The sequence below is a fragment of the Tetrahymena thermophila genome, assembly GCF_000189635.1.
Source record: "Tetrahymena thermophila SB210 genomic scaffold scf_8253915, whole genome shotgun sequence".
In the NCBI taxonomy this organism is placed as follows: domain Eukaryota; phylum Ciliophora; class Oligohymenophorea; order Hymenostomatida; family Tetrahymenidae; genus Tetrahymena; species Tetrahymena thermophila.
This window is the reverse complement of record NW_002475974.1, coordinates 285,960-305,412: the sequence shown is the minus strand read 5'-3', so window position 1 is coordinate 305,412 and position 19,453 is coordinate 285,960. Positions and strand designations below refer to the sequence as shown.

The following is a 19,453-nucleotide window of genomic DNA, read 5'->3' as shown; positions in this document are numbered from 1 at the left end:
TTTCAAAAATTAATAATTTTGATTGACAAGGAATAACATTGAAATTTGAATAAATATTATTTGAAAATTTTAATATTTTGTATCAAAGGAGGCAGATAATTATATAAAGAAAGCAAATAATTACTATAAATATAAATTATAATTATTTCTAATAGTAGTAATAATAATAGTAATATCATCTTATACTAAATACATTTTCTGAAATGAAGTTATCCGCTTATTAGCTAAAGTAGCAAACTTCATAAGGAGTTAGTTTAGAGGCTTCTTTTGGAAATGGGACTCACAGCATTTCTAATTTAACAAACAATTTATAATTATCAGCAAATAATTTTGGATCATTCAAATAGTTATCAAACCCTCTCTAAAAAGTTGCACAATAAAGTATTTTGTAGAATGAGAATAAGGAAAATTCATCCTTAGAAAAAACTTAAACTAAGTAAATTAAAGGAATTTTAAAGAATTCTACCAGATAAGTCGATTAAAAATCAGCTTCAATAGATACTTCTAAAATTAATCAATAAAGTTAAAAGAGTATATAACAGAGTGCATTTTACAAAGGATAATAAACTCTTGGGGAATAAAATGCAAACACTTTATTTCAATAAGATGATGCAAAAGATATTCTATAAAGAGTTGATAATTTATTATCTCAAAACTAATTATCTATCTAATATCCTTCTCAGCTATACATCACTTAATCTTTGGTTCAACCTGGTTAAATATCTAATTATTCATAATATTCTATTAGTAATTATTCCTCACTTCCATCATCTACATTTGTTTCAAGCTAAATAAGACCAACAAATAACAATTCTGATCTAAAGTCCTATATTAGCAATTTAGAAAGTAAAGTTATAAAAAAAAAGGATAAAGATACAATAGAAATTAAAAGGAGTTACAGGTAAGCTGAGAAAAAGAAGAGACATCTTAGAAGACGTAAAGACAGTGACAGTAGTATATCTGTTATTGAAGAAAAAGAATCAGATTAAGATTCATCAAGTAGCAGTAGTAGTGATGAAAGTGATTCAAATGAGGAACGCTTTTAAAGCAAATACTTATCTAAAAGAAGAGCCAGCAGTAAAGTTAATTAAAGTAAAAAAGGAGTTGACTCAAAAACTTTCAAAGAGATTAGCAATAGAAGTTAATCTTAAAACAATTTTTAATAAAATAAAGATAAAAACTCAAAACCAAAAAGTAAAATAGATTAAAGTAAAAAAAATAAATCACAGAATGATGAAAGGTATGATGCAAATATAAAAGTTAAATAGAAATATAATAAACATGAAAAGAGAAAAACTTAAGAAAATAACGAAGACGATTAATTATCTATGTCAAGTTATTAGTCGAACGTTACTCATAATGGGTTAAAATTGAATAGGCACACTAATTTTGCCACAGAACTTGTATTTTGCATAGTTTGTGAAGATTACATACATGTAGAAAAAGTAGATGAACATAGTAAATATTGTGAAGAAAATCAATAAATTTTAAATTAAAGTAGACGTGTTGTGGAGTAGCTTGATTAAAAGTACTCAAGCAAGTAAAATATTGCAAATGCTGCTGAGGGATTTTATCAACTAGAAAAATTAAATTAAAAATTAATGAAAATAAAAATTTACTTGGAGGAAATGAAAATAAATCCTAATATTGTGAACTCATCAAAAATAAGATAATACTCTACTTTTGCTACAGAGTGCTGCATGAATATAATTGCTAATAATTCAGTTGCTAAAGAGATGGTTTAAAACCTCAATGATATTTAAATGCTCAACAAAAAAATTATTGACTTAGAAAATTTATCAAACAAAGCAGTTATTCTAAGTATTCTTGTGCTTAGTGATAAATTAAAAGACTTTACAAAAAAAAAGTTAGATATAATAGATAGTTAGAGCTAGAGCGACTTAGCTCAGTATTACAGTTAAGTGAAGTAGAACGATTAGTATGACAGTAAGACTTAAATTGATGCTTTCAGTGACTTCTCTTCCCTAAGAAATGCAACCTAAAACAACTTTCCTTCAACTCCAAGCACTTAGAACTAAGAAAAAAAGAAAATTAATGTCGAAATTTTTTAAAAACAAAATTTATAAGGAGGATAATAGATAAAAAGGCAAAGCTCTGCTTCTGAATCTGTTTCTTCATATCAATAATTTAATTCATAAAATGATCTAGAAAGTTATTCAGTCTCATCTTAATCTTTAAATAATTAAAAAAATGGATTAAATCAAAAATTTAATTAAAACTAAAGTCAGCCAAAAAGTTTTAATAATTAAAACTAGAATTTACCAACCTAGCCTGATAAAATTAAAAAGCCTTTTTCAAAAATATTTTAAGAGGAAAAACCGAGAGAATCTCTATTTAAGATTTAATAAGTAACTCATATCAATCATGCATAAGTAGCAAATAACTAATTAAAATAAATTGAAATTTAATAACCTCAATAATATTAGCAAGTAAAATAATCAGATAACTAATAATAGAACTTGCAATAAATTTAGGCATTTTACTAATAGAACCAGTAAATATAACAGTAACAATAATAATAATAATATTTGCCACCCTACTAAAAATAAAATTAATCATCATAATTATCGGTTGATATAGAAAAGAAAGAGTTTTTTGAAATAGCTGTAAAAATTAAATAGCAATATCCAAACTGTAAAGCCGTATAATAGATTTTAGTAGTCGATCTCTATAACTAATTCATTAATTAAAGGCTACCTTTTTCTCAAGTCGAGAATTTTTTAACTAATACTTTTAATTCTGCATAATAATGAAGTAAAAGTATTTATTAAAAAAAATTTACTTTATTCTATTTTATAAATTTATGATTTTAAAATTCTTATTCAATTTTGTTAAATTGTAATAATTTCTATTCAAAATCATACAATTAAATATATTTGTTTATTTTTATAATTTTAAATTTTGTTCTTTTTTTTTTTAAAAAATAAAACTTTTGGATAGCTTTTCATAAAATAAAATTAATTACCTAAAAATATTTGAATAATCTTAAGTTTTATCAAAAATAATTAGAAAACTTAAAATCGAAACTAAAAGATATCAGAAATAGCCTAATTATGTATTTATTGATATGCCAAATATTTAATCATATATTTCTAAAAAAAATCAAAATATTTTGTTTTTTTATTCTTTATTATTGTGATTAAATATTTATTGGCTTTCTTAAAAAAATAATTTTGGAAAATTTCCAGAGGTTTTCTTAAAACTAATTATTAAGGATTTCTATTTTTTTGAGTCATTTTAAATTATAAATTTTATAAAATGATGAAATTTATGAATAACTTAAGTAATTTAATAGTAAAATTACAAAAAAAGATATCAACTTTTAGATAAACAATATTATCAAAAATTTTATTTTGATTATAAAAATAACAGTGATATTTCTTAAATATAAGATATTTATAACATTTATTTCATTATTTATTTAGTATTTCAAGATAAATGCTGCCTTAGATTAACAAAATAGAAAGGTTATCAAAAAAAGTATGGAGAATTTTAGGTTTAAATCCAGGGTATTTATTAAGTTTTTAGATAGTATTAATAATGAATTTAACTAAATACTATAACATCAAACAGACCTTTTACTCTTTAGGGAACAAATACTTATTTGATAGGAGAAGGAAAATATAGAACACTTATAGATTGTGGATAAAATGAAGATGGATATAAAGAACTCTTAAAGCAAGTAAATTATTGACTATTGATTTAGGTAGCAAATATGAAATGTTATTTATTTATTTTAGGTTTTAGATGAAACACAAAGCTAAATTTCTTAGGTGATATTTACTCATAACCACCCTGATCATACTTTAGGGATCAAGGATATTCTTGAACTCAAATAAAATTGTACATTTAAGAAATATATGTATTTAGAAGAAGATTAATAGCTTGAATAAGAGTATGGATTTAAATATGAGCAAGTTGGTTTTTAAGATATGGAAATAGTAAAAGGCGAAGACCACACACTATAAGTAAGCTACATAAAAAAATTTGTATTTATAAAATTTGTAATTTAAATATTTTGAATATAGGTTATAACAACTCCTGGGCACTGCACTGATCATGTATGTTTCTATCTCTTTGAAGAAAAAACTCTTTTCACTGGAGATTTTATACTATCAGGATCAAGCAATGTAATCAGAAATTTAAAAGATTAAATGAATTCTTTCAAAAAGTGTTTAAGCTTAGATGTTGAAAATATCTATTCTGCTCATGGAGTAGCTATAACAGGAAAAGAAGAATCTCAAAAAACAATGTTAGAATAAATGTAGCATCGTCAAATGAGAGAAGATAAAATAAAAGCAGCTATCAAATAACTTGGATAATGTAACTCTAATTAAATACTTGAAATAGTATATCCCGGTTTGTAAGAAAACTTAGTTAATGGAGCACTTCATAATATTTCAGTGCATATTACTAAATTAATTGATGATAAATTAGTGCTCAAATTAGATAACTAACAATTTAAATGGGTTGAAGAACCTAGCTTATGAAAATGATTAAAATTTATATAAAATATTTTGTTAGTTTAAATTTAATGAATTGCTTTATAAGCAAAAAAATATAAATATTTAGTTTAGTAATTTAAACCTTTTTATAACTCAAATTATAAATTTTTATTAATATTCTTCAATATTTATTTATTTAACAATTAAAATAAACAGTAAATATTAATTAATTAGTTGTTTAAATAAATAATTGATACATTTTTTTTGTTTATTAGTTTAGAAAATAAGAATAAATAAATCATAATCATTTTATTAAAATTAATACTTTTTTATTTGATAGTTTGTAATTTTTTAAATAATTAAAAATTTTTATTAGCCATATATTTTTTTAGCTGTTGTTTGTTCAGTAGCAGTTAATAACTTATTTATAAACACATCAATTAATCACTCAATCAATCAATCACTGAAATTCAAAAATAAAAAAAAACAAATAAAAAATATCTTACATAAAGTTTTTATTATATAATATTTAAGTTTAAATTATTTAATTTCAAGCAATACTTAATCACTATTAAAAATACAAGAAAAAATTATGCAATACTCCTCGTATTATCAGTCACCAAGTTTAAAGGAAAGGTCTAATATTTAAAGATAATTTTTAGCAAATTATAGTAATTTAGGGTATTCTAGCCCCTAACTTACAATAACACCAACTAGTAATTACTAATTTTAAAGACACTATGAAGGTTATCCATATTATTACAGCAAATACTATGAAGGTTATCCCTATTCAGCTCCTCCTTAATAACCAGAGTTGTTTTAATCAAAGCATTCTCATATAGCTATTAATCAAGAAGACAGTTTTATGAAATCAAACAGCACTATATTAGATAATAAACCTCCTCGCACATACACAAGTACATATAATGTCATATATAAATGTGGAGAATAGTTAGAAAATAAATATAAAAAAGAAGATTTGACAAAAAGTCTTACAAATTATGAGTAAAATAAAATAAGTTAATAATATAAATAGCCAACATATCTTGATTCAAGTGTTTATAATAATTATTATGCAGATCATTCAGATTATGAGTAAAGAGAATAGCTTTTAAAAACTGTTTATAGAGAGTAAAATAATGAATTGAAAGACCAAATAATATTTATATTTAAAGAAATGATCCTATTTGAAAGAGAAGTAGAAAATATTAAATAAAGCTTATGCAAACAAAAAGATGTTTCATTTGATCAAATATTTAAAATATTTGATTTAGAGCTTAACAATCAAGTAACTCCCTTCGAATTAGATCGCGGACTAAAAAATTTAAAAATATTTGCTGATAAAATTGATATTTATTTATTAGCAATAAGGTATTCTAAGAACGGAAGAGATACTATGAAGTAAATAATGTTCAATATATTTATTGATTTATTGATATTAAATTATTTAACTAAACAGTATTGAAGATTTCTTTTAAATGCTGGAGCCTTCAAAACAAGATACTGAATATTCACATGTCTATTAAGATAAGAATATTATATTTAATGTAAAAAAAACTTAATAAAAATGTTTGTTTTCAAAAAGAGTTTATTTTATTTTTAAAATTAATTTAGGATTTATGTGATCTCTCTTAGTCTTACATTATTAAACTTTTTAAGATGTTGCTAAATTAAGAAAGCGCTATATAGTATTATTGCAAAGACATTTAAAATAAAGGACTCAAATTGGAAGATATTTATAAAATGTTCGATCCATAAAATAGTTAAAATGTATAAAAATAAGACTTCTTTTAATGGATAAAAGAAAACGGGGTTTATGTAAATGAAAATGAATTTAAAAAGTTCTTTTAGAGGTTTGACAGAAACAACATTGGAGCTATGCATTAAATAGATTTTATTAATGAACTAACTCCTAAGTCTTATAGAAAGGGAATATGATATATTTATTTTGTATATTCTTTTATGTTATAAATTGAAGTATTTTAAAATAAAACGAAAAAATAGAAGTTGTTTGAATAACTTATTTATTAATCATTTGTTTATATTTATTTATTAATTAATTAAGTTTTTACTGAATTGTTTGATTTTGATTGATAGTCCAATTATTTGTATAAAACTTATAACCTGAAGATAGTTATTACTTAATTATAGATATCTTTGTTATTTTAAATAAAATTTTTTAAATAAAGCAAATGAAAACTATGCATTTAAGTACATCTTAAAAGAATTTTAACACTGAGGGAGTTCGCCAACAAAAAAATATTAAATTAACAGATAAAATTCATAGACCTAAGAGTCAAACAGCATCTCAAAAAAGAGAGTTATCCAAAGAAGACTTTAAGTCATTTTTAGAAAATTTATCATCAAAATACCAAACTACTTAGCCATTTGCTAAATTCTAGGGTAAGAGTGACATTTTAGGTTAAAAATAGCCAAGTAATAATTAAAAGGGTGCTATTTTTAAGGCAAATGCAGATGAATATCAGGAAATATAAGAAGATTACGATGAAGATTTCGAAAGCGACTATGTTGATAGTTAAATGAATAGCAATCAGCACATACATCATAAAAATAAAAGCACTGGTTTTGCAAAAGATAATTATATTTAGAGTAAATATGAAAATAAAGATGCTTAACTAAAGTAGATGTAAACCTACCAAGAGAATGAACAAAAAGGATTTTATTCAAAGTTTATTAAATTTAATGAAAATCCTGATTAATATTTTAAATTGAGTGAGAAAGATAAACTCAAAAATGGATAGTTTAGAAGTAACAGTAGAGATAAAAGAGAAATAAAATAGCAGCTAAATTTACCTAATAAATAAAATTTTTATTAATTATAATATGCTCTTACTACATATCCAGAGTAGGGCAAGAAGAATTTTACTCTACCCTCTAAACCCACAGCAAATACATCAGCAAAGCATAAGTAAGAAAATCAAAAATAATAATAAAATTAATATGAAATTATGAAACAGTAAACTCACCTAATACCATAATCTTCATAGGAAGCTAAAACTTAATAAGGAAATGATATTTAACCTATCATTAACATGCAATATAACAAAAATTAAGATTTAAACAATAAAAAAATTAATACTTTCCCAAATACATAATTAAGTTCTCCATCAAATAATAATAATAATGATAATGATAATAATTATATAACACCAATTAATAATGGTTAAGTAGCATTTAGGATAAGAAAATCAGATTCAGCAACACTAAGGCACAATCCAAAATAGGCATTTTTTAAAAATATTCAACAAAATATTAATAAGAATCCTTCTGAAAAGAACACTCAAATAATTAAAAATAGCAATATACTTATTAATGATGTATTTAAAATCAGTGATAAAGAATCTTAAAGCGAATAAAAAGCTGTTGAAGGAGCACTTTTTATAGAAATTTAGAATTTAAAAGTTCAAAAAAATGAAATAATTTAAGAAAATAATTAAGTTAGAGAAAAAATTATCAACCTAGAAAGAGATATAAAATAAATGAGTAGATAATTGAATAAATGGAATATAGAAAGTAGAATGGTCTTTGATGAAGCAGTAGAACCTTACATTGATTCGCAAAGCTGTGATAAAGTTTATGAGGACCCAAACTTTTACTTAACTTCTCTTAGAAAAAAAGTAAAAGAAATGAAACAAGAGATAAATTAGCTTGATGAGCAAATAAAAGAATATAATGACACTTTAAGAAATATAAGGACAGATTTAAGAGCTGAATAGAGATAAACAGAGATGGAAAAATAGCTTATGATTGAATATTAGCTATACAGAGAGAAAATTTCACAAATTAGGTAGGATACAAGTGAATAACCACAAGATTAGAGATAAGCATAAAAAAATAATTAAAATGAAAAAAAGGAACTCATAAAAGAAAGAGACTAACTTTTAAAGCAAATATAAAAGGTAAAAGATGACAATAAAACAATCATGATTGAAATATCACTATAAATGGAATTGCAAGAGGAAAACGATGCATAAATAGCTAAATTAGAGAAAAAGGCATAACAAAGGCATTAAAAGTTAAATTAATATAGGTAAGAAATCATTGATAAATCACCTGAAGATTTGTAAAAGCAAAAAATTATGTTAAAATAAAAAAATATTTAAATGGAAGAGGAAAAGAAAATCAGAAATGCAGATTAATAAAACTCATTAATTTAAATTTAATTTGAAAAGCTCAATTCTCTGAAATTTGATTTTTAAGAATTCCGTCGTAAATAAATTTTAGAAAACTAATAATCTAATAAATAAAATTAGGAATTAGATAATTTAATTTAAAAACTCAAGTCAGACTACATTAAAGTTTAATCTCAAATCATAAAAAAGAAGAAAATTTTAAAAAACTATATGCTTGAAAATCAGCATGACAATCTTATTAATGCAGATTAGTTGTAACATCTGAACTTATAAGATGATGGTGATGATTATTAATTAATTGATGAGGAAGATATGACTGAAGAGCAATTGAGTAGATAAGCAAGCTAAAAAAAGCTTAATTCTAGAAAAAGTTCAAAAAATCCTAGCTATGTATAATTTAAGCAATCTAAAGGTTAAAATAATCTAATCAGCTTAGCTAAAATTGGTGCTACCATATCTCAATAAAGCTTAGCTATTCCATAGTAGTCTTTATGCTCTACAGACTAAGGTAACTACGGTGAAAGTCAAAAGTCTAAATATAATAATGATGAACCTATCTCAATTATATATGGAGTACAAACTATAGAAGTTTGAGTAAAACGAAATCACCAACAAGAGCTTTGCGACTTATTTAATGTTAAATAAATTTTTTTCTCTTGGTACTAATATCATTAATTTTTAAAAATTTTAATAAATTTCAGAATATTAAAAATTGATGTTTAAAAATTTTTATTAAATCAATAAAATGATTTTTATTTGAATCAATCTTAATTAAAGTGTGAAAAGTATATTCTTTGAGTAAGTTTAAAATTATTTTTTAAATATTTAATTGCAACAAATGATTTTGTATTTTTTTATTTAATTTATATTCTATATCATACATATTTATTTATTATTAATATTATTATTTTGTTTCTATTTTTTATAGTAAAATTTGAAATAATTAATATTCTAAAAATGATTGATCAATTATTGATATTTAAAATAATTTATTTGTAGTATTTTTAATTTTTATTATTTATTTTTAATCCTTAAAAAAAATCAATTAATGAATTATTTTTTCCTAAAATTTTTATATTAAAAATAAATGGTATTTTTTTTAAAGAATAGGGTAAGATTATCACAATAATTTCATAAATTAATTAATTAATGCTTAAGTTCATTAAATAAATTGTATTTTATCAAACTTAAATGAACCTAATCTTAAATATTTAAATGTAAGTTTAGTTAGAGCAAAAGTAAATAGTGTAAGATAAAAATTAATTTAAATCAAAACTAATATTTGTAAGTTGGTCTTAAGCTTTTAGATATCAGCTTTCTGGAATAAATCTAGAAAAAAATTAAATCTTTGGAAAAAAATAAAATTTGTTAAAACAAATATACAAGTTTATATATGTATGTATTCTTTTTTTTTATTTTAAGCTCACAATTTTGTGTTATTTTGCAAAAACTATTTATTGTATTCGATGATAAATTTATCACTTTAAAGGTAAGCTTTAGGTTTAGCAAAGAAAGTGAGTAGTTTTTAGTATTTATCTGACCTAACATACTCTTTTATTCTTGGAAGATTATGAAAATCTTAAAGAAATTTTTCAAAGCTTGATAGATGTTAGTCAAATAGTTCTGAATCTAAATGCTTGAAAAGTAATAAAATTTCTACAAGCTCAAAATCAGCAATAGTTAAATAAGGCAATAAGAACTATTTATCTCCTCGTATATCTTTAAAGTCAAGCATCTTTGGAAGAATTGTTAATAAAGTATCTCTCTTGACTTTGTGAACATCTGGGTTGAAATGAAGAGCTTTTAAGACATCTCTTAAATCATTCATAACACTAAGCATTTAGTCTACAAATATTTCATCTTACTCTTTACCTAAAAGGTCTTTGAATTAAGGAAAACGCTTTAACAAATATTTAATTATGGAACACGTCTCTGTTAGAATTCCATCTTTGGTTTAGAGATAAGGAAGGTTAGAAAATGGTTTAATTGTCTTTTTATCTTTTTCATACCATTCATCAGGGTTATCATATGAATAATACTTCTATTCGAAAGGAATACCCATATACTCCAATAAAAACTTTAGAGGCTATGGACGACCTCTGTAATCCCAATATCCAAGTATTATTTTATCTTCTGTATTGGACATAAATTAAATTTTTAATTAATCTAAAAATTTGTTTTTTTATTAATTAATTAATTATTTTTTATATTTATTATATCAGGAAAGGCATATCTATCTAAGAAAAATTAGTAAAAAATAGTGATAAATACTTCAATTTATTCTAGATCAGGGAGATTTATATTTCATAAATTTTTATTAGAGAAATGGACGAATATCGCCAAAAAATGCAAGAGAAATTCTCATAAGAATAAGTTATTAAGCAGCAAAAGTTAATATTATAATTAACAACCAATCTATGATATTTATATAAATTTATTTCAAATATTGTCACAAAAGTTCATTGTTTGGATCTAAATTATTTAGCAGCTAAAGTAGCAATTAAAATAATTATAATCAACAAAAATCGTTTGAAATGTAAAGCATCAATATGACCTCAAACTATTAATAAACGAATGAGGTAAATAATTTAACTTTAGGATTATTTATGTTAAAAGAAAATTTAAAATATTTAGTAAAGGTAATTAATTTAGTTTTTATGGACTCGCTTTAACATTTTTTCCCCCTCTTGATATAGCGAATAAACATAACCTGTAATAGCTTATGGCAGCAACGAATACCAGTAACATTAAGGTGATTTAATGATTTTAAAAATAACTCTTCATTCAATTAAACTTATATTTCACTTTGAAGAATTTAGTTTTTTAAATATTTCTATTTAACAAAAAAGAGGGTTAATATGTAAATTTAGAAGCTGTTGAATAACCTTAATTAAATGAGTAGAAGTTTTCTTTTTTTCACAAAATGAATCCTAACACAAAGATACTATTTATAGCTAATTTGATAATTATTGGTCTGATTCTGATTATATTTTTAGCATCTTATTGAAACATTCAATTGATAAATAAAAGCTATTATATAAAAAATAATATAAATTTCTATTTAAATTTAGCATCTACATTAAAATTATTTCAATAATAATTATATTCAATATTAAGTTTTCACATCTATTATAATACTTGCATAATTCTAAAAGTAAAATTATCTTTCAAACACATCCTTAAAGTAAATAGATATTTTACTTCTTTTTTTCGTTCTTCACATTTAAATAAATAAATCTAAAATAAAAGTATTTCACTATAATAAAATCAAATAAGTTTGAATTATATTTTTGTTATCTCAATCTCTATTTTAATTTAGCATATATGTATATAGTCATTTCTCAGTTTTTTTCTAATAATTTATCAAAAATATATTTAAAATTAATTAATATTTATTTCTTTTAGTAATATTTAATATTTACCATTACTAAATCCTTATGTATGGCTATAAGATAATTTATATTTTAAATAAAAAATTGTTTATATTGTTTTTAAAATCTACTTTTTAAAAAAATTTTTATGAATAAAATATTTATTATTATAATAAAAGACACAATTTATTTTATTTACTTGTTAAATATCTATAAGAAACTAAAAAAATTTATTATAATCACAAAATTTATAGATATTTATTAATAAAACTTTTGTTTTAAATAAGTATTTTATTATTATGATAAATTAATTAATCTTAAAATTTATGTTTTCTATTAAAATGATCAGTTATTGATAATAGACTTTGGGCAATCCCTCCATACCTCTTAAAGAGACCTATTAGAAAGATCAAACTAGATTTTTATTGTAAATATTATTACTAATTAAAATAATTGTTGTATCACAAACGCTATCTGTTAAGTTGTATATACTTACTTATATATAATTTAAAATATATTATTTAAAATGAACTTTTTTAATGCAAAATTATTCTTCAATAAATAGAAATTAATTTAAATAAACTTAAATGTATTTTAATCAATTTTTTTAGTTAGGAAATTAGAATAAAAATCAAGCTATATTTTCGTTGTAATCATATTCTTCTTCAAGTTTCATAGAGTCAACAGACTAATCATGTCCATAACTCATCGAAGCACCATACGTATCTTCCATACTACTAAACATTGGATTTTTCCTCTCATTATTCTAGGCAGAGCTTTTTCCTTAGACCTATTTTGGTTTTGATGGAGGTTTACTATAGTCTTCTTCTTCAGATATATCTTCAAAACCACCCATAGATTCTTCAATCTCATTATTTTTATCGTATTTGTTACTTATATTTTTAATATTATCATATTTAGTAACTGAATATTTATTTGTAATTGCTTCTTTCTTTTAATTAATTTCTTTGTTTTATTTAATTGGTTCTTCTTTTTACTTTAACTGAGTTTTTTAAGCCTCTTTAGGTGCAGCTGCAGAGGTGCTACTTTCATTTTTATAAGAGCTTGTATTTACATTTTTCCCACTTAGACAATTTTGTACTATTTAAACTAAGATAGGCTTTTTTTCAGATTAGTTTGTTTTTGTTTATTAAGCTAAACTACTTCTATCTGGATCTTCTTATAAATTTGCTTCACTGCTAAATATATTCAAAGTATAATCCATCTAATAATACTTTAATAGTTCCTTTACTAGCACTAAAGTTAATTTTTCCTCCTCATTTTTTAAAGCACTTTAAAGAGTTTTATTACTCATATGAAGAGCAGATTCTTTCTACTTTAAATTTTATTATGATGGTTAATATTTTGTCTGCTTTTTATCTTTATCATTTATATTAATTTATGATGAAGGTGGTTCATTGTTAACTACATTAAAAACTTACTATCTTATCATAGCTTTTACTGCTGCTAATGAGCCGCTTGCTTCTAAAGTTTACATTATTAAATCTGACAGCTATTTTTCTTCTTTTTCACTCATTTATAAAATATTTACTAATAATTTTTTTAAACCTAAAAATAAATTTTTTTGAATAATTAAAAATAATGAAATTTTTTAAAAGTAAATTCAAAAATTTATAATTACGATAAGATATTAATATTTTTAAATTAATTATATTAGAAATTTTATACAAATAATTATAATGATAGAATGGTGATTTAGTAAAATGTATTCATTTTTTTTAATTAACTAACTTTTTGCATAATTCTCAAATTAATATCAAATCATTTTTATTTTTGAAAAATATTTATTCTAAAACTTATAAAATATAAATAAATAAATATATTAAATACTGTATGTTTCTACTTATAGAAGGGAATTGTAAAAAAAATATTGTAATTTTATGATATTTTTATTCGAATACAAAAAATTTTACTTGTATTAAAGTATATTGGTAACCATCCATGAATCTATGGTATATTTATTTATAAATTTTAAGCATTTTGAATAATTTTTTGAATTAAATTTGATAATTTATATATTTTATTTACTTATACCACATAAACTAAACAAATGCTAAAAACTAAAATTGAAAATATTTTTCAATTCCTTTAGTTGCAATATAAAAACTAAAAATAGCTTTTTTATAATATCTAGTTTAATTGCATTATATGTAGAAAACAATAAATTTGATTGCTAACAATATATTATTTCTCAAATATGTTTAGATATTTTTTAAATCTTTTATTGTTTTTTTAAATTCTTTTTAATATAGAGATTCAGATTATCTCCACTTTTGCTTATATACTCGCTAAAGTTAAAAAACATAGAATTAACTCACAAAACTCCGATTAATTTTAATTTAAAATAATCATATTTTGTTAGAATTATCGATGAAATAGAAAAATAATAAATTTGAATATTAAAAATATGAAAATTAGTATTTAATATAAGAAGATCTACAACATTCAATATTGTGAAGCTTAAAAACGATGTTATAATGTTGGAAAAAAAAATTTTGAAGAAACAAAATTAATAAATTATTTTGAGATAATATGTTTATTTTTTTTTTAGTTTTTGAATTTATAAAAAAATGGATGAATATCATTTTTAAAGTAAAAAAGATGCATGTAGCTAAATATATAATAGGTAAATTTTAATATTCTTTTATGTTTGGTCATTCATATTTCATTGATTTTATTGATTTGTATCCTTTTAAATTACTTTTTTTTTTTTTGATAGAACACTTTTTTTGTTAAATTTATTAATTATTTTAGGTTTGAATGATTTCTTAAAATTTATTTGTTGTTATCGGCTTAACAAATAATGTAAAAGAATATCAGAAGCAAAGAAAAATTATTAATCTAATCAAAAATTATCAAAAAAAAGTTTAATTAAGAATAAAAAAATGGTAGATACAATTGATTTACATGAAGATCTTAAGAGTATTGTTAAAGAAGGCTGGTTAGAAAAAGAGTCTAAGTTTTTGAGATCATGGAGAAAGTAATAAATGGATTAAATTTTCAGTTATAAAATAGAAAATGGATTTGAATTTTAAATAGATAGAGATTATTCTCATATAAGTAATATAGATTATTTAACATAAAAATTATAAAATAATAATTAGACGTTGGTTTGTTCTCACTAACTCTACTTTGTACACATTTAAGGAGTCTAAGGTTTATAAGAATCCCACTGAAGTTATACCTTTGAAGAGCGTTACAACTATAAAATCAGCAGAAGATGAAACCAATAAACCTCATTCATTTGTAATTTTATACCATAATATCAAGATTTTACTTCATTAAAATTATCAATATAGAGAAATAAAATTCAAAAGGTTTAAAGTGAGATTTTAATTATTTTTAAAATGAATAGAAATTAGAAGTTGGTGAAAGAAAGTTTTATATGGTTGCAAGTGCTAATAATGAAAAGGAATAATGGATAGGAGCAATAGGTAAATATTTTAATGTTACATCTCACAATAATTAAATAAATATTCAAAACAATAAAAATATATTGAGCAAAACAACTAAGCTTTAATAAATTATATAACACTAAATAGGTAAATAAATGGTTAAATTGATATAAAGAGGTAAGCCTTCTTTCAGTGATGAGGATGATTGATTTGGAGAAAAAATGAAATAACTAATTAATTATAATCAATATCTTATTTTTATCAGACTTTTGTATTTAGGTGTAAGTTAAATACCAATAAAAAGCAATTAAATAAATAAAGAAACAAATAAACAACCAAGTGCAAACAAGCTAAAGAGGATGCTATAAAAATAGAGGATATCTTAATTTATTTATATGTTAATAAATGATTGAAATTAATTGAAAAATATTATTTTAATACTTGTAAAATTACATAGATATATAATAAAATAGCAATCAGTATAAATAATTTTGTTATAATATTCTTATTTCGCTTAATCAAACAATTTATTCTTCTCGATCAATCAATAAATCAAACAATCTATTTTTTCTAATATTAACCAACTTATTATATTTACTCAATTTTGTAAATAATTGTTTCAAATAGATATTATTACTTAATTCAAAGATATTTTTATTCTATGCTTTCTTTGTTCATTAATGAAAAACAAATAATTGATTTATATATTCTTTTTAATTACTAAAAATACCACATGTATTTCTAATACCATAAAAGCAAACCAAATAAATAAAATAAAGTTACTTAGAAATTTTCAAGTAAAATTGTAACTCAATAAATTTATTACACTCTATATATTAGTTTATGATCTTGTAAAGCAAAAAATTTATTAAAAAAAAGTCATAGCTTCTTATTTAATCATAAAAATGTATTTTATATTTAATTCTTTAAAAATGAATTAAAGGGTGATTCAACTTAATTTTTTTAAAAGCATTTTTAAAATATTAATTTTATAAAATAGCCAATAATTAAATTAAAATCTATTTATTAGTGAATCAAGGATATCTTTTATTTTTTTCATTTAAAAAATATAATTCCTTTTAAGATTATTTATATAATAAATAATACATCCGAACTATCATTTAAGTTAAAATTTGAATAAGAAATTAAATCAAAGTTAATTAAATTACTCTATTAAAAATCTATAAGTAGTAATTTTTATTTAACTTTTCTACAAACTATAAAGAAAAATTAACATTTTTCATTTAAAAACTAAAAAATAAATATAAAAAATTAACAAGAAAAAGCTAAAAAATACTTTGAGTAAATTTTAATTTTTCTTATTAAACGAATAAGTAATAAATATATATACTATATAACAATAACACTATTTATTATTCTTTAATGTTATCAGATTACAAATTAAACTAATATTTTCTAGTTTAACATTTCAATTTGTTATTTTAAAATACTTTTTTTTTAATCTTTTTTTTCCAATTACTTTTGTATTTGATTCCTTATTTTATGTTTATTCATTACTTTTATTTAGTTTATCATTGATTTAATCATGCTTTTCTTCTAAAGTATCTACTTAATCTTCTTCTTATGAATCTTAAGACTATTATCTTTGCTTTTGTTTTTTACTTTTATAATTTTGATTTGTCTACTAATTATTATTTTATTCAACTTAATCATCATTAAATCCATTTGTTTTATCATTTAATAAGCTATGCTCTCTCTACCCTTTAGTTTATTTTTATTCTTTTTTGTTATCTTAATCGCTTTCATCTTAATCTTTTCCTTCTTCATTATCGTCATAGCTACTTTATTCATCTACTTCATCTTCATCTTCATCTTTAGCTTCATTAAATTATTATTTTATTTATTCATCTTTTTAATTTTAAGTGATTTCTTAATATTGAGATTCTACTCTTCTATTATCTGGATTAGTAGCTTGTTCATCTACATTCAATTAATCTGGAGCTTAATACTAGTTTGTATGGTCTTCGAGAACTTAGTTGTCGATTTAATCGATGCTTTAGTTAACAAAAGGGATATTTAAAGAAATTTGTGTTCTATTTGTTATACTCTCTGCTCCTTCATTTGGCTACTCTCTGTTATTTAAATTAACTAATTCAGCAACACTCTGATTCTTTTAGAGAGCCTAAAGTAAAATAGGTTCATAATCCATTCTACATTGAGGGCATTTATAGTTGTTACCTGTCATAGCCCATATGTCAAAGCAGGTTTTATGGAAAACTTTTTTACATTAGTAATGAAATCTTACTTAAGTATCACCTTAGTATTTTTCTAAGCAAATTCTGCAAGAATCTTCTAGTTGTAATGATGGATCTAATTCGCTAAATTTCTTACTCTTATAGAGCATTAAGATAGATAATTTTTTCTTCTCTACTGTATATCTGTAAATGAAAAAAAAGACTAAAATAGAAGACAAAATAACTAAAAATATCAAAAAATTAGTAAGCATATTCAGAATTTAGGTTTCTGGATCATTTTAGACTAATTCTTTATCATAACTATTTAAAATGTCTTTTATTTTCTCTTGATCAAAGGTAAGTTAGAAATTAGTCCCTTATCTGTAGGAATAGAAACAAAGTAATAAAGGTTTTTATGTTAAGGTACTATTACTTCCGCTTAAGAAATTATTAGAATTAGATGATTACTCACCATCTAAATCAAATTTCATTATGTACTTTTTATCAAGTATGATTTTTTGGGGTTCGCTTAATAAATACTAAGAAGATATTGAAAATGAAGTAAAATCTGTAAAAGCTATTACTTAAAGTAAGCCTTGTTTAAAATCTAATAAAATTATATCATCTTATGGATCAACACTTATCCATTGAATACCGCTTTCCATCTAGGCTATCCAAGGCTTTTGTTTAACATTGACTTATCTCAAGTTAAATTCACATGCCCTACCTACATAATCTTATGAACAATTACAGATTCCATTAATGCATTAACCTCTCTAAGAGCAGTCAAAAGGACATCTTAGCTATTAGTCAGAAGGCTTTTATTCCCAGGATTACCACCTTATTTAATATATTAACTTGTTTTTCTCATTTTGCATTAACTAATCGCTAATGATTACAGTAACATACTAATGTGATATATCAGCAGGTAAATTTTTCTATATGAAAAGCAAATTTGATCTAAAATTTTATTGATATATGTCCAAATTTTCGCTATTAACGCATTAACTTCCAAGAATGTCAGAGACACAAAAATAAATATCATCTTATTCTAGTAAGCGAGTGTATATAGATTCTAAATTATTTTAAAAAGATATCTCAACCTAAATGTAATTTCCATTTTTGCTTGGACTATTATTAGATTAATCATTGTTAATTGATTGCTCTAATTCTATTTTATAGTCAATTCTATTAGTCTCTTGCTTTATTTCAGCTTAATTCTTTAGTAATGCTGCTAAACTTAGCTACTAAAATGATGCTAAATAGAGTAAAATTATAAAAAACAAATGATTGATAGGTTTTATTTCTAAAGATTCAAACATTTCTAATTAAAAAGTTTATCAGATTTTTTTTAATTAATTAATTGGTTAAATTTTGATTTCTATAATATATAAGCTTTAGATAAGGATTTCTATTTGCAATTTAACTTTAGAAGGTAAACTCAACATTTTATAAGTTCTCATTCGAACAAATTTTAGTATTTCCATTTTTTATCTTTCAATAGAATTGAAATAAAGAAATTTATTTTGAAAAGATACTGTAAAAGAATTATTGTTCTTTACCTGAATAATTCATACACAGACAAATACAAGAGTACTTTATCATGAATAAAATTATAAATACTTATTTAAATATTAAAATATATAACGAGATATATTGTGGCTTAAATTAAAAATTTTAATAGAAGATTGGCTAAATAAACCAATCAAAATTAGTTATTTTAATATCAATTTTGTTAGTAAGATTATTATAATATGTGGATTTTATCCATAAATATTTTTACTTTGTTTATTTGCTATCTTGTTTGCTTTTATTAATATTATTATTATTTTTTTTTTGGTTATTAGTAGA

At 22.0% G+C, this 19,453-nt stretch overlaps 9 protein-coding genes across 9 annotated transcripts; 6 read left to right on the top strand and 3 right to left on the bottom strand. All coding sequences in view use genetic code 6, as the record gives it.

The window, feature by feature from the left end:
* Nucleotides 1-203: 203 nt before the first annotated feature.
* Nucleotides 204-2,774, top strand: TTHERM_00690010 (metallo-beta-lactamase superfamily protein; the record flags this gene model as incomplete). The annotated part of the gene is made up of 1 exon (XM_001027004.2): nucleotides 204-2,774. One exon carries the CDS (start codon nucleotides 204-206, stop codon nucleotides 2,772-2,774), a length of 2,571 nt encoding a protein of 856 aa, XP_001027004.2.
* A 685-nt stretch (nucleotides 2,775-3,459) lies between these two features.
* On the top strand, nucleotides 3,460-4,511 carry TTHERM_000690009 (metallo-beta-lactamase domain protein; the record flags this gene model as incomplete). Its single annotated transcript, XM_012800811.1, has 4 exons — nucleotides 3,460-3,530; nucleotides 3,595-3,703; nucleotides 3,762-3,989; nucleotides 4,050-4,511. 4 exons carry the CDS (start codon nucleotides 3,460-3,462, stop codon nucleotides 4,509-4,511), a joined length of 870 nt encoding a protein of 289 aa, XP_012656265.1.
* Nucleotides 4,512-4,986: 475 nt separating this feature from the next.
* Nucleotides 4,987-6,404, top strand: TTHERM_000690008 (metallo-beta-lactamase superfamily protein; the record flags this gene model as incomplete). Its single annotated transcript, XM_012800810.1, has 3 exons — nucleotides 4,987-5,867; nucleotides 5,926-6,013; nucleotides 6,081-6,404. Exons 1-3 carry the CDS (start codon nucleotides 5,059-5,061, stop codon nucleotides 6,402-6,404), a joined length of 1,221 nt encoding a protein of 406 aa, XP_012656264.1. The 5' UTR covers nucleotides 4,987-5,058.
* A 251-nt stretch (nucleotides 6,405-6,655) lies between these two features.
* Nucleotides 6,656-9,214, top strand: TTHERM_00690000 (hypothetical protein; the record flags this gene model as incomplete). The annotated part of the gene is made up of 1 exon (XM_001027003.2): nucleotides 6,656-9,214. The coding sequence occupies exon 1, from the start codon at nucleotides 6,659-6,661 to the stop codon at nucleotides 9,212-9,214; it is 2,556 nt and encodes an 851-aa protein (XP_001027003.1). The 5' UTR covers nucleotides 6,656-6,658.
* Nucleotides 9,215-10,043: 829 nt separating this feature from the next.
* On the bottom strand, nucleotides 10,044-10,766 carry TTHERM_00689990 (glutathione S-transferase, amine-terminal domain protein; the record flags this gene model as incomplete). The annotated part of the gene is made up of 1 exon (XM_001027002.3): nucleotides 10,044-10,766. One exon carries the CDS (start codon nucleotides 10,764-10,766, stop codon nucleotides 10,044-10,046), a length of 723 nt encoding a protein of 240 aa, XP_001027002.1.
* A 428-nt stretch (nucleotides 10,767-11,194) lies between these two features.
* Nucleotides 11,195-11,547, top strand: TTHERM_000689989 (hypothetical protein; the record flags this gene model as incomplete). The annotated part of the gene is made up of 3 exons (XM_012800809.1): nucleotides 11,195-11,199; nucleotides 11,255-11,372; nucleotides 11,470-11,547. 3 exons carry the CDS (start codon nucleotides 11,195-11,197, stop codon nucleotides 11,545-11,547), a joined length of 201 nt encoding a protein of 66 aa, XP_012656263.1.
* A 1,075-nt stretch (nucleotides 11,548-12,622) lies between these two features.
* Nucleotides 12,623-13,528, bottom strand: TTHERM_00689980 (fop amine-terminal dimerization domain protein; the record flags this gene model as incomplete). Its single annotated transcript, XM_001027001.3, has 1 exon — nucleotides 12,623-13,528. One exon carries the CDS (start codon nucleotides 13,526-13,528, stop codon nucleotides 12,623-12,625), a length of 906 nt encoding a protein of 301 aa, XP_001027001.1.
* A 1,369-nt stretch (nucleotides 13,529-14,897) lies between these two features.
* Nucleotides 14,898-15,616, top strand: TTHERM_00689970 (pleckstrin 2 pleckstrin-like (PH) domain protein; the record flags this gene model as incomplete). Its single annotated transcript, XM_001027000.3, has 4 exons — nucleotides 14,898-14,992; nucleotides 15,117-15,258; nucleotides 15,368-15,446; nucleotides 15,555-15,616. 4 exons carry the CDS (start codon nucleotides 14,898-14,900, stop codon nucleotides 15,614-15,616), a joined length of 378 nt encoding a protein of 125 aa, XP_001027000.2.
* A 1,220-nt stretch (nucleotides 15,617-16,836) lies between these two features.
* On the bottom strand, nucleotides 16,837-18,924 carry TTHERM_000689969 (zinc finger, C3HC4 type (RING finger) protein; the record flags this gene model as incomplete). Its single annotated transcript, XM_012800808.1, has 1 exon — nucleotides 16,837-18,924. The coding sequence occupies one exon, from the start codon at nucleotides 18,922-18,924 to the stop codon at nucleotides 16,837-16,839; it is 2,088 nt and encodes a 695-aa protein (XP_012656262.1).
* Nucleotides 18,925-19,453: the final 529 nt, after the last annotated feature.